This window comes from Aythya fuligula, chromosome 1 (assembly GCF_009819795.1).
Source record: "Aythya fuligula isolate bAytFul2 chromosome 1, bAytFul2.pri, whole genome shotgun sequence".
NCBI lineage: Eukaryota > Metazoa > Chordata > Aves > Anseriformes > Anatidae > Aythya > Aythya fuligula.
This window is the reverse complement of record NC_045559.1, coordinates 120,977,538-120,990,991: the sequence shown is the minus strand read 5'-3', so window position 1 is coordinate 120,990,991 and position 13,454 is coordinate 120,977,538. Positions and strand designations below refer to the sequence as shown.

The window sequence follows — 13,454 nt, the reverse complement described above, 5'->3', positions numbered from 1 at the left end:
TCTCACCCCCATGCCTGGTTCAGAGTCTCTGCAGTGAGCTATATACAACAGCTGTTGATGATCTGCAAAATTCCTTTTGAGATCAACAGGACTTGCCTCTCGAGATTAAGCTTAGCGTGAGGAATTCACAGTTGCGGAAGTGTAAATACAGCTGAAAGTTTGCTCTAATTTCTAAGAGCAACATGTGGCCTTTCTTCTTTCGTGCCTTAACCACAGAGCTGGATTAAAATGAGTAATGATCCTGTTTTACCTGAGGTGGCACACAGCACTTCACCACCTGGGTGTAAAACCTATAGCTTAGATGCCTAACATGAAACACAAAATAATGAAATAATAGTTCACATTGCAGAAATAACATTTTTTGCAATAATTTTCAGGCAGGACTAAACTTCCATGTTTTTCCATATAACAAAATTAGAAGACAAATTGGCTAATATTGTTTTTTAAAGCCAACCAATTAGCTGGAGTTTAAACATTGTTGCATCTCTAACTCTTGAGATATGGAATTACAATACTTTTGTAGTTAAAAAGAAAGATGAACTGTTGAGGTTAATATACTGTTGTGTCTGTAACTGTGGTAATGTAAGTTGGAACAGGTTTATTTTGTAGCTTTGATCTAACAGCTTCCAACAGGTTTTCAGTTTATGGGAAGAAAGGATTTGCCATTTCATTGAAACACACTTTGATATAAACAGGACAATAAATAAGAGAACAACTGTAAGTTTTCCCAAGCAAAAGACCTTTGAAGTTCAACAATAAAATTTAGTGACTCAATCTTTTACTTTCAGCATTTAATCCCCTAAGAAGTGTGCCTTGCTATTTATTTATTTGTTTATTTGTTTATCTATTTATTTATTTATTTTTATTCACAGTGAAGTGGTTTCAGTATACTGGATAAACAGTCGTTAAAATTTAAAATTTTGTCTAGCCCAGCAGCAAGAGGTACATATTAAAATTAAGCGCGTTTAATATTGTATACTATGTATGGTCTGGACAGGAGATAATTTACACCTTTATTCTGCTTAGTTACTGGTTAGCTCATATTTGCTCCATTGGCAATGCTCACATGAAAGTAACATCTGATTCACATAGAAGATATTAAATTTCTGACATTAAAAAGAAAATAGTTTATTGAGGGTTCAATCAATTATTTCACAACAAATTACCAGTGTAATCTGGCAGAAGATCTTTTTGACTGATATAAATTTGTCAATCAGGCTTCTGTAAGCTATATGGATTTCTAACCTGCAAAAAATATGCAAATCAAGAAAGGTACCAGAAAATAAAAAATGATCATCTTCTGAACTTATAACAGTAGCTTTTTGATGCTCATGGCCTATTTATTTAGTTATTGCATTATCTTTTCAATCTTATAGGCAATAGAAAAATCATTTATTTTAAATCAAGAGTCCACATGCTTTCACTCACATACCAACACCTCTGGTGACTGTTAGTATATTATACTAAAATCAATTGAAATAACCAGCTAGTAAGAACTATGTGCCTTTGTCTGCTATAGCAGTTCATACAAACTGCCGTTCTGTTTCAGATGTCCTAATCTAGTCAACTGAACATATCTGCAAATTTTCTGAGGTAAGAATAGAGAATTAAGATTCAGACCTCTCCTGCTTATGGCCTCTCCCATCACTATTCTTATTCAGCAGAGTTATTCCACACAAAAGAACTCGTGCAAAGACCCTACTGTATTATTGCAGTCACTTCAATTCAAGTTGCAAAGGGCCCTAAGCTAGGGTATGTAAATCACAGATCATCCAGAAGGGTAGATAACCTATTAAATCAGACTCTGAGAATAATTTGGCGTAAATACCCTTAATAACATATTGTAACCCTAAAAAGAATCCTCCCTGCCTCAATGACCAAAATATCTAATAAAAAAAGTGACAAGAGACAGTAAATGTATGGAGAGAGAAAAAAAGATTAAGACAAGTCTAAAAGTGGGTATCATGTCCTTTTTGCACACCCCAAATCAGAGAGATCGGCCCTTTGCATGTATGGGCTATCAGGTAAACTTACTGCCCACTATGTTTCCCTTCTTTACCATTTCCTGAGGTCTGCTTAGCCTCACCATTCAAGCACCCAGAAAAATAATTTCCCTGGGCTTAGTTAGTTACTGCTATCAAAACCACTTGGATAAAATGCTGTAGCAACAGCAAATAGATTCCAGCACTCAGGTTGAGGTTCTTGTCTCCTTCTTACCCTGCTCTCTCACCTGTCCTCAGAAGCAGCAGCAGTCAGCAATACAGCAGAGGCTCACAAAAGACTGACACACAGATATCTGACTGATTATTGAAGCCACAGAGTAGTTTCATAGCTGTGCCCATTCACCTGTCCTGACAGCTACATGAGCTGAAGCAGTGAAAACCTCTTCCTGGAACACTGAGAAACCCAATGCTTGGAGCAGTATTTTGTGAAGGAAATTTCCTTCATAAAGGAGCTGAAACACTTTGCCAAAGTGAAGAAATACTCAGTTTCATGGAAATTTTCTAAGGAAAAGTAACGTAAGAGGAGAATTAAGAATAGGTCTTATTTTTCTCCTTTTGTTACTTCACTACATCACATTATGCAAATAAATTTCTTAGGGCCATCCTTCTGGTGCGCTCAATAAACTTTTAAAGAGAAAAACATAAGTCAACTGAGTGAGCATATATTATGCTTTTTAACATATTTGACAAATGTGATTTTTCTTCTAACTTGACTATGTATATACATGTAAATGAGAAATTAAAGGACAAAAATTCGTTATTCTTTTTTATAAACACCCACTTTATATATAAGACTTCTGACAATTGAGAGTTAATTATTTTCCCTGGCAATAAGTTTTAAGAATATTTACATCTCGCTCTAGTAACTAAGTACTAAATCACTTAAAGGAAGCATAATATTATTTTCTAAAAGAAAAATAACACTGATTATGGTTTTGTTCTAAATTTAGGGAAGTTCAGAGAAGAACTGAAGAGTGCCAGAAGCAGAATACATATGTTGCTCTATCCATTCCTAGATTCAGCATCAATCCATTTACTGGTTTTATAATTAAGATTACCCAAACTAAAACAGTTACAGTGTCTGAAAAAAGTAGCAACATCTACATTGTTTTCTTGCTGATTTCCTGACCACTTTGATATCCAGTTCAGATGAACAGCTGGGACACTGCCTTCCCCATTGAGAATCATCAGCTAAAACTCTCTGTGAATATATTCAGCGCCATGAAGTAACTTTACTCTACACAGCTGCTCCATTTTATAGCTTTTCTCTTTCTGCGTAATGTCCCTCCCTCTCCCTGAAACTTCCTGTTCCCCTTTCTAACATCCTTTTCTATATCAAGGCACATCATGATACAGAAACAACACTGAAATTGCCATTGCTGTTTGAATCAAGCAAAATCAGTCTCAAAAGATAGCAAGAATACCATTATATCAAAATTATAAGATGCTGCTTGACCACATGCTCTGGTGTTAAGCAGTCTTTTTAATAAAACTTACTTCTTAGAGAAGGAAAAAGAAATCATAAAGCAGCAAACCCAATTCAGATGATAAACTGTAGCAATATAAAACCAATATAACTAAACATTTTCAGAACTGATTTGAAGAATTATTTTCAGAAAGCATTCGAAAGGGTTATCTATTTGTGCATCTTTCAGGACTTAAAGCTTCAAACATAAATACACGTTTATACCTGTGCACAAGGGATCTCATTGATTTCACCAATTTTATCTATTTTTATGTGATTATATATTACATATTCTTTGAACCAACAATGTTCTTATCTACAATGCTTTCCACAGTGGCATATTAATCATAACGTAGTTGAGAGGTAAGGCATTAAGCTATACTGGCTATTTATGCCACTGGAGTATTGCATCTATCATATCTTTCTATGGTTCATAAAATAAAAATAGAAAACACACCAGAAAACCTGATTGAACATAGACAAAATCTTTGTCTTGTTCTTCAGAAGCATATTTGTACACACTACACATTGATAGGTTGTCAGATTTACCAGAAGCTCCCATATTGTGAACTGCTCCTTTCCCATCCACCCAATTAATTCAATTACAAATAGAGGTATCAACACAAAACACTTTTTTTTTTTTTTTTTTTTTTTAACCAGAATATGTGAATATATGGTCTTAGTAGCAAACTAGTAGCTTAGTATGAATGGACCTAATTAGAAGTACTGTAGACTGGAGGCAGTCTCAGCCCAGGACTATGCTAGCATTTCCTACTCTGCTTTCCTGGAAGCATCAATCAGATAACACACTACACAAAGGTAAATCCAATTCAAAAAACTATTAGTTCAAGCAAAACTCATCTTTCATGATGACTCAATGATGACTCCTGAGGAAATTGTTATTTTAGGTGTAAGAGTAATGGATTAAGAGAAAAAACCTTGAAGGCCAAAGGTTGTGGGGTTAGATAAGGAAAAAATACTGAACTTTAATTTATGCTAAAAATACTTGTACTACTTTCAACATTTATGCCTAGCTTTCACCTTTCAGTCTCCCCATCAGTTTCTAGCAATCAGTCACTTAAAAATGTGTAATTATTTTTATTCTCTGTGGTCCCTTCTCCGTCACTTGATCTTTTTCTTTTTGCTGTTTGGTTTTCCTCCTCACTTACTTAGACATGTGACTCAGGAGCTCCTGGAAGGATCTTTATGAAGTTTTCTCAAGAAATAGCAAGGATTTCAGTTTCTTATTACTAAACCATGTTAATGCTTTACCATTTGTATATTTAAATAATAATAATAAAAAAAATAGTCTACAGAATGATTGACTGTGTGTCCAGAGATTATGTGATCAGATTACAAATCACAAAAATGGTCAAGGCAGGAAGGGACCTCTAGTGATCATCTGACCCAATCCCACTGGAGCAGGTTGCTCCAAGCATGTCCAGCTGGTTTTTGTAGGTCTCCAAGAATGGAGATCACTGATTCATTTGGATATCGTGTTTCACTATATGACTACACTCAGCATGTTTTGTTTTTCCTTATGGAATCTCCCATGTTTCTGTTGGCACTCACTGCCCTTTGTCCTGTCTCCGGACACCCCTGAGAAGAGCCTAGTTCCTTCTTCTTCCCCCCACCATAAGTGCCATAGCCACTAAGCATTAACTGACCATGAGGTAAGTACTAGAAAATTAACTATTATTGAATAATTATTAGTGACCTCCACTGAACTGAGCAAGAATATTACAGATACTCTTCTCTATTTTCAGATTCATCATCCAATTAATATATCATCTCATAAAATTAAGTGTGCTGGGCAATTATATGTAAATTATGTTTGAAATCAAGTTGGAAAATTTATTCTCTCAAAGAACCTGTGTTGCTCAGTAACTGAGAAGAGTCAGGAACATGTATCCGTCTCAGCTTCCTACTGTTGCGAAAACAGCCTGGAAACCTTAAAAATAGCTGAACACTTCTGAAGTATTGATGGGAATAGAAGAAACAAGAACACCTTGAGTTCAGTTCATGTACCTTGGTTTAGGTAGTGCGAGAAGATGTGGGTACTGCCCATATTAAACATTCCTAGACATAACTTAAGGCACTGCATATTTTTCTTATTATTAACACTCAAACTCCTGAATCTAAATGAAATCTACCTAGATCATAGGTTAAGTAAGCATGAAGTTAGTAAAAAAAAATTGCTACACATTCCAAGCCAAAATTATTAATGTAGCTATTAATGTATTATGCTGTCATACTTCTAGTCTTTATTGGTCAACACTGTAGGTTATTTCAGATACATTTGGTTATCTGTGAAAGCACTCTTTAGCTACTGTTTGAATAGGTGTCACATGCAGTATTCTTTGTCAAACTTCAGTGATAAAATATTTGAGTAAATACATCTACAGACTTAATATACAATCACTGCATTCTTAAAATAATGGGGTAAATCCACATAAATTTCAAATTTATACCCAATATTATTTAAGCTGTATAAAATGTCACATATGATTATTACTGGAAAGGCAAACCAGACGAGTAATTAACACAGTTGAGAGTTCATATCTCTAGAAGTAAGAAAACACAAAGTAAAATTCATTTCCCATATGTTTCTGCATCAAATCAGGCCTCATGGGAACACATGGTGTATTTAAATTAGACAATGAAAATCACCACAATTATGCAAGTCTTAGAAGTAACTGGCTTGTACCCTTGAAAATTCTCCAGAAAGTGTTCTAGAAGTGTGAATCACCTCAAATATTACGTTGTTGTCAGTTCAGACAAACGATGCATACAAATACATGCTTATATAAACAAGCTCCGTATTTATAGTGCAACCATTAAATATAATTACATCATCAGGCAATTAGAATGCGCAGTTAAGTTTCACCTTCTCCCTCTGCTAATGAATGAATTTCTAAGTATCAGAAAAAGATTTATCTTTATTAGTGACATTTGATCAAATTGTTTCTGAACATGCAAAGAAAAAAGAAGCACCTCAAAATGTGAGGACCAAACTAAGAAGTTTATTTTTTTCATTGTCTGGTGACATAATTCTTCACCAAAACATTGCTTTATAATTGCCTAGAAGTAGTAAGTTAAAACAGAATTGTAACATTTCAGCACTCATAATGGCTTTTTTTTCTTTTTTCACATTATATGAGTTCATGCAACTTCATAAAGAACAAGATAGAAACTGCAGATCTAATTCCATACACCATATTTAAGTGTAAATTCTGGGAATTCCATAAACGAAATTTTTAAAACTTTATTTCAAAAGACCTGGGAGACAGTAATCTTTAATCAGAAATTACCTTTCTGTTTTACTTCCTAAGATCTAGATCCAGCCTTACATGAGAAAAAAAAAAAAAAATCTGATTTCATATGGAAAACAAACTGTTAATTGGAAAAATGTAGCCGTAGCTGAAAGCAGTTAAAGTCTTTCCTGTGCTTGAGGAAGACACCTGCTGGGAAGCTGTTTAGATACAGATATAGGTACCTCTTTATAGGTATCATGCTTCCAAAGCCATTAGTTAGGATGCCAAAAATTCTTCCTTACATAATTCTTCTGCAATGATCATCATGCTATTATCTCTGCTACTTTGGACAAAGTTTTTTTTTTCTAATTACTTATTTCTTCTCTAATATAAATGATGCTCCAGGTTTCCTGGTTCTCCTTTTGATTGAACAAGTTACCAAGTTTTTACAATGTGACTAATGATATGGACCACTGTGTTATGATTATTGCCAATATTGTTTTTCCTAACGATTCACATTAATTTACTCATTATCACAGCTGAGCATTCTCAGATTATTGCATACATTTACCTTTTTTTTTTTATGTCATTCAGTTGTTTTTTTTTTAAATTGAAAGTTTTACATAAGAAACATAGCATATTTGACTTTTTTAACTGTAGAACAGTTCATGAACATGGATGTAGCTTTTTAGTGACAGTCAGCCTTAGTGCCAGAGACAGATCAGGGACACATTTAACTTGCTAGCATATTTGTAGCCATAGTACCTACTAATACATTCATAATTTGTTTCCAACTTTTACTGCTATTGTCCAATCATTTTGTATGACACTCATCATCAGGAAAAAAACAAAACAAAACAAAACAAAAAAAACAGTTCCTAATAAAGGAGCTAAAGTTTATGGAAGTTTGTATTTTCTTCTGCACATATGTCCCCCTCCAGTAATGTTGAATTGCTACAAAAGCATCATTTATCCTTTGAGAACGATGCCAAGTCTCCAGACAAAGCTGCAGTCACCACATAATGTTCATACATTGTATTACTGGGTAAACAAACACACTACACATTTCACATCATTTACACTTTCCTGCACTTAAAGCATTTGCTGTTATTGAAGTCCCTATTCTAGAAAAAAAATAAAAATAAAAGATGATGCTATGATGCTCTGATCACTAAGAACACACACTAGTGAAAAGATGCATCCTTTAAATTACTTATAGTTAATCACTATGTTTCAAATAAGTGATAATTTAATGAAAGGGAAGAAGATGAAAATCTTCAATGGACACTTTACTGTAGCTCTTGAAAAAATACAGGAAAAAATTGTCTTTCCCAATAATGATTTCTAAACAAAGCAGTATTCAGCAGTATTCTGTTTACTTGAACAGAACTCTCCTTATTTCCTTTTTGCCTCTTAGGAAAAAAAAAAAAAAAAAAAAAAAAAAAAAAAAAAAAAAGGAACTTTCCTGCTACTTGAGAAAGGGGGGTTGGGGGGTGGAAGAGGAAGATAGGGGGGAAGAGAACAACTCTTCCAGCTTTTAGACAGATAGCAATCAGACTCCATTCAGGAGAAGGACATTGAAAATCCACTTCTGCTTGTGAATTATAAGATTTCTTCTGGAGGCTTAAAAATGGCATAAAGAGGCTGACAGAAACAGCAATAGGCAGATAGCTCATGAAGACAAGCAAGTCTATTCACACACAGGCAGATCATCACGCAGATGCAAATAAGAAACAAATAAAAATTAAAAAAAAAAAAATCCACTACCAAAATATTTGGTTCTATAATCACCAAAAGTCCATAATTTTTGTGCTACTGCTGGACAGGTATGTGTAAATCTTTTGGAAGCAAAAGACTGCAAAACTGCTGTTTTTTTGCCTCAGCATACCAATGTTTCTTTTAAAATATAAGAATAATATTTCTTGTACCACTAAGATTAGTGAATAGAATGATGTTTGCTCTTTGCAAATGAAATTGCAAGTATGGGTTAGTTTTTACCCTTCCTACCTAAAATGATATTTATGTACCAAAAACCTGGAAAGAATAATTTAAAATTTAATCTCACATCTCATTTTAAGTGCATAAAAAATCTTTACACAAAAAAAGGTTTACAGTTCAAAACAATTGTTTATATGGTGGATTTTTAAGTACTTCGCTATTTATTTACGGGGAAAAGGACTTGTCTCCATTTATTTTTTTGTTTGTCTACAGTTGTGAATGGTTCTTATGTGGAAATTGAAAAACAAAACAAAACAAAGATACTAGTTGGAAAGATAGGTACTAGTTGGAAAGGTCTGCAAAGCTCCATTACATTTAAGAAAGATGCTTTTGACCTAATTTTTTAAGAATCTCTAATTCGTCAGATAACCCATTTTTCAATGATCACATTAAAAAAAAAATCACAAACAAATCTTCTGCAAATACCTGATAATTCAATTGTTTAAATGCTAGTACCAACAAACAACCTAATCTACAGAATATAAAAAAAAACGGCCAGTATTGAAGATTAACTGTTCAGCAGAGAACTATCTTCTGCACAAATCTGCTCTCAAGGTTCACGCCAACAGAAGTCAGAAATACACAGAGACTTAAGGTGTATTAGAATAAAATGCAATTAGTGTAAAGAAATCTCACTATTAAAAATGTGATTCCGATTTTGCTTCTCTTCAATGCCACAACTTTTAGATTTTAAACTCCACCATAATGGAATTTAACAGCAGTTCAGTAATATAATCGAACTATGGATTAATACAGTAGTGAAAAAAAAAAAAAAAGTAGTATTCTATCCAGTGTACATACTCCACATTATCACTTACAAGTATAATTTTTTAAATGATGTTTTTCAGAAATAAAGAATAGAGCCTTCAGTGAATTTCCAGTTTTGATTTCAATGTCAACATAAAAATCATCTACTGTCAAGGAGTTCTGTATGAAAGGCCTTCCAACCATCCAGCCAACCTCATTATTTAAGACATCTAAGAACTCACCACACAGACATACACTTCATAATAATGAAGATAGTACAAAGAAAGTATAACAATATATTTTAATAGCACCATCTCAACTGATTATTCTTTCTCCTCCAGATTCTCCAGAACACCAAATGCAAACATTCTCTCTCTCTCTCTCTTTAAAGATTTTTGGTTTTCAGAGGAATCAACTGTCTGAAAACTGTCCAGCCATTTGCTATGAATTTTTTAATCATTATTTCTTTTTATTATTGTCAACAAGCTGTTGCAATAATCAGCCAAATACCAGATTAACATTTTTCACATATTTGAAAGTAATAGAGGAAAACTAATTCAGTTAAGCTACAGAGAATAAACCAGACACAATTTATATAACCTCTCTAAATATCAGAACTGAATAATAAACTCTCATCTCTGTCAAGTGCTCAATTCAAGACTGTAACTTGGCAGAGTAATTCATTTTTATGTGATAAAAAACAACAACAGCAATGCTAAAAGCCCATTTCAGCAAAGTTTCCTTTCTGTTCATTTTTAAAGCAAGACCCTGTTTCAAATGTAATATATACTGAAAAATGTCAGACGGAATCATAGTGTAACTCACCTTAGCTCTCTATAACAATTGCCACAGCAACACTTAAGGGTTAGTAGCAGAATCAGTTCTTTTCCAAAACAATTTCAGTTTTGTTGAGTAGCTGCATACTGGGGGGACAGAGGGGAAATACCACTTTGGATAACTGACATGCCTCTGAACAGAAGCACTTGACTTACCTGCCACTGTTTCATGAGCTCCCGAACTGTTTTGGCATCCTCTAGTATCTTTTCTTTGTGTGTAGCATCCTGCAGGACATTAGCAGTTGTTTCAGCTTCTGTAAGCCAAGCAAGGAACTTTTCGAGATCCAGGTAGAATACCTGCAACATCTGTAGGGCTGATTCCAATGCAGCTTCACGCTCATTAACCCTGTGCAAGTACAAAAAGTCAAATGCAGCACTCGCAGGAATAAAACAAATCTCAATCATTAAATCACAATATAACAAAGACACTCCATGTATTTTTCACATACCAATCAAGGTAAGAATTTGCAGATAGCTTAGCTACAATGATACAACTTGCATCTTGCATTGTATGTTTGGCAGGTGGGGTTCTTTTTTAGATTAAAAAAAAAAAAAAGTCTTTTCTCTTGAGGAGAGAAACTAAAAATCAAGGAAAAAAAATCAATAGCTGCTTCATTGTTTGAAACAACTATACCTGAAAAAAAAAAACACAATAAAAAAAAATAATTAAAAAAAAATCAGAAATAATTCCCTACTGTTTTTATCAAAGATTGTTTAGTTATTTGTCATTAAGAGTACTGTGGGAAAATCTGTTTATTTATAGAAAGTACAAAATAGGTCCTGGACCCTAATCAGTATTATGAATTTAATTGTTAGTTTTGATGATTTGAAGACTGTTGAAACTGCACTGAAAACGAGCTACCGTTTTTTCATAAAAAAAATAAATAAATCATAGAATGGTTTAGGTTGGACGGGACCTTAAAGATCATCTAGTTCCAACCCCAACAAATATGAATGAGATATAAATGACATCTCTATCAATTATGCGATAAAAGACAGTTTTTAAGTACAAAGACTATATTACTATATTATCCTTGGGGAAGAGCTAAATCATAAACTGGGAAAGAACCTTGAAGGCCCAAGCAATCCGGGTGCTGAAAAAAAAATTTTTCATTTTTTTTTATTTGAGTTGTATCAGCATTCATGTGCAGTGTAGGTGTTCTATATGTACTCACCAAATTTTTATATTAAACTTGAGCTAAATATGGATTTAGAGAAATGAACAGGTAAGTATGACATAGTGTTCATTACCACAGATTTATCAAGGCTACTTAGTTGTTGTATTACATGCGTATTGTATGATGAATGACTAATTTTTGAAGCTCAGAAAATACCTAGTAAAGTTATCTAATAATTTACATTACTTCAAGTGGAATGAATGTAATCTGATACACACCAACATTTACTCCACAAACATATGGTGATCTGGCTATCTGCACATATAATCATAGAATCATACAATGGTTTGACTTGGAAGGGACCTTAAAGATCATCTAATTCCAACTCCCCTGCCATGGGCAGGAACATTTTCCAACAAAATAGGTTGCTCAAAGCCCATCCAACCTAGCCTGAAAGACTCCCAGGAATGGGGCTACCACAACTTCTCCCTCATCCTGCTGGCCACACTTCTTTTGATGCCGCCCAAGATACAGTTGGCTTTCTGGGCTGCAAGCGCACAATGTCAGCTCATGTTGAGCTTCTCATCAGCCAACACTCCAGATCCTTCTCCTGCTCTCAATCCATTTTCTGCCCAGCCTGTAGTTGTGTTTGGCATTGCCCCAAGCCAGATGCAGGACCTTGTACTTGCTCTTGTTGAACCTCATGAGATTCACATGGGCCCACCTCTCAAGCCTGTCCAAGTCCCTCTGGATGGCATCCCTTCCCTCCAGTGTGTCAGTCTTACCACACAGTTCGGTGTCATCTGCAGACTTGCTGAAGGTTCACTCAATCCCACTGTAGATGCCCCTAACAAAGATGCAAAACAATGCCAGTTCCAATACTGACCCCCGATGAACACCAGTGATTACTGATTTCCAGTTGGACATTGATCCATTGACTGCAACTCTTTGAGTGCAACAATCCAGCCAATTCTTTACTCGCTGAGTGATCCATTCATCAAATCCATGTCTCTCCATTTTCAAGACAAGGATATCACGTGGGACAGCAGTGTAAAATGCTTTGCACAAGTCCAGGTAGATGATATCAGTTGCTCTTCCCCTAACTACCAATGCCATAACCCTGTTGTAGAAAGCCACCAGATTTGTCAGGCATGATCTGCCCTAAGTGAAGCCATGTTGGCTGTCACCAATCATTTCCTTATTTTCCATGTGCCTTAGCATGGTTTCCAGGAGGAAACCTCCATGATCTTGCTGGGCACAGTGGTGAGACTGACTGGCCTGTATTCTTTCCCGGGTCTCCCCTTTTTTAAAAATGGGGGTTATGTTTCCCCTCTTCCAGGCAGGGGGAAATTCACCAGATTGACATCACTTCTCAAATATTACTGTTAGTGGCTTAGCAACTACATCTGCCAGGTTCCTCAGGACCCATGGATTTGTGCACCTTTAGGTTCCTTAGCTGGTCTCAAACCTGATCTCCTCCACTGGGTGGTTCATCATCATCCCAGTCCCTGCTTTTGCCTTCTGGGGCTAGGGCTATGTGGCTAGATAGATCTACCGTGTAGTTTTCTAGTTAGACAGAGACTAAGGTACTGGAGTTTATCAGATATAAAATTTCTAATTTATCATAATGGTAATTGATCATAATTTTATCAGATGAGGCCAAGAAATTTCTAAGTGCTAATCTCTGTTTCAAATCTTGTTTGCTGTCCTAAGAGGTTGTACCCCCTGAGAAGTAATGGTATCATCCTGAAGCCTAATGTATTATCTGATGTAAGAAAATAAACAAACAAAAACGACACAAAATTTACCGCATGTTACTAAGAGCATGTTTTTCTGACAAGCATATATGTGAGTTGCAACAGAAGATGGTAGGAACAGAAGAATTCAGGCAGAGTACAGGAGAGTACAATCGCTTCATTTCATTAAATGAAACAAACCTTCCTAAGGTCTCTCACAACAGCTACCATATTTCTGTTATATTTTTCATCCTTCAGCATCTCACTTTTCCCACACATCTTGTGAGAAAAATAATT

General features: G+C 34.9%; 1 protein-coding gene across 9 annotated transcripts in view; it reads right to left on the bottom strand.

Moving 5' to 3' along the window:
• DMD (dystrophin) overlaps positions 1–13,454 on the bottom strand; it is a 958,404-nt gene that overhangs the window by 235,385 nt on the left and 709,565 nt on the right. For all 9 annotated transcript variants that reach the window (XM_032193124.1, XM_032193145.1, XM_032193154.1 and 6 more), the window contains one exon: positions 10,460–10,649. In XM_032193124.1, the coding sequence (XP_032049015.1) occupies positions 10,460–10,649 (190 nt within the window). The remainder of the gene's footprint in view (positions 1–10,459; positions 10,650–13,454) is intronic.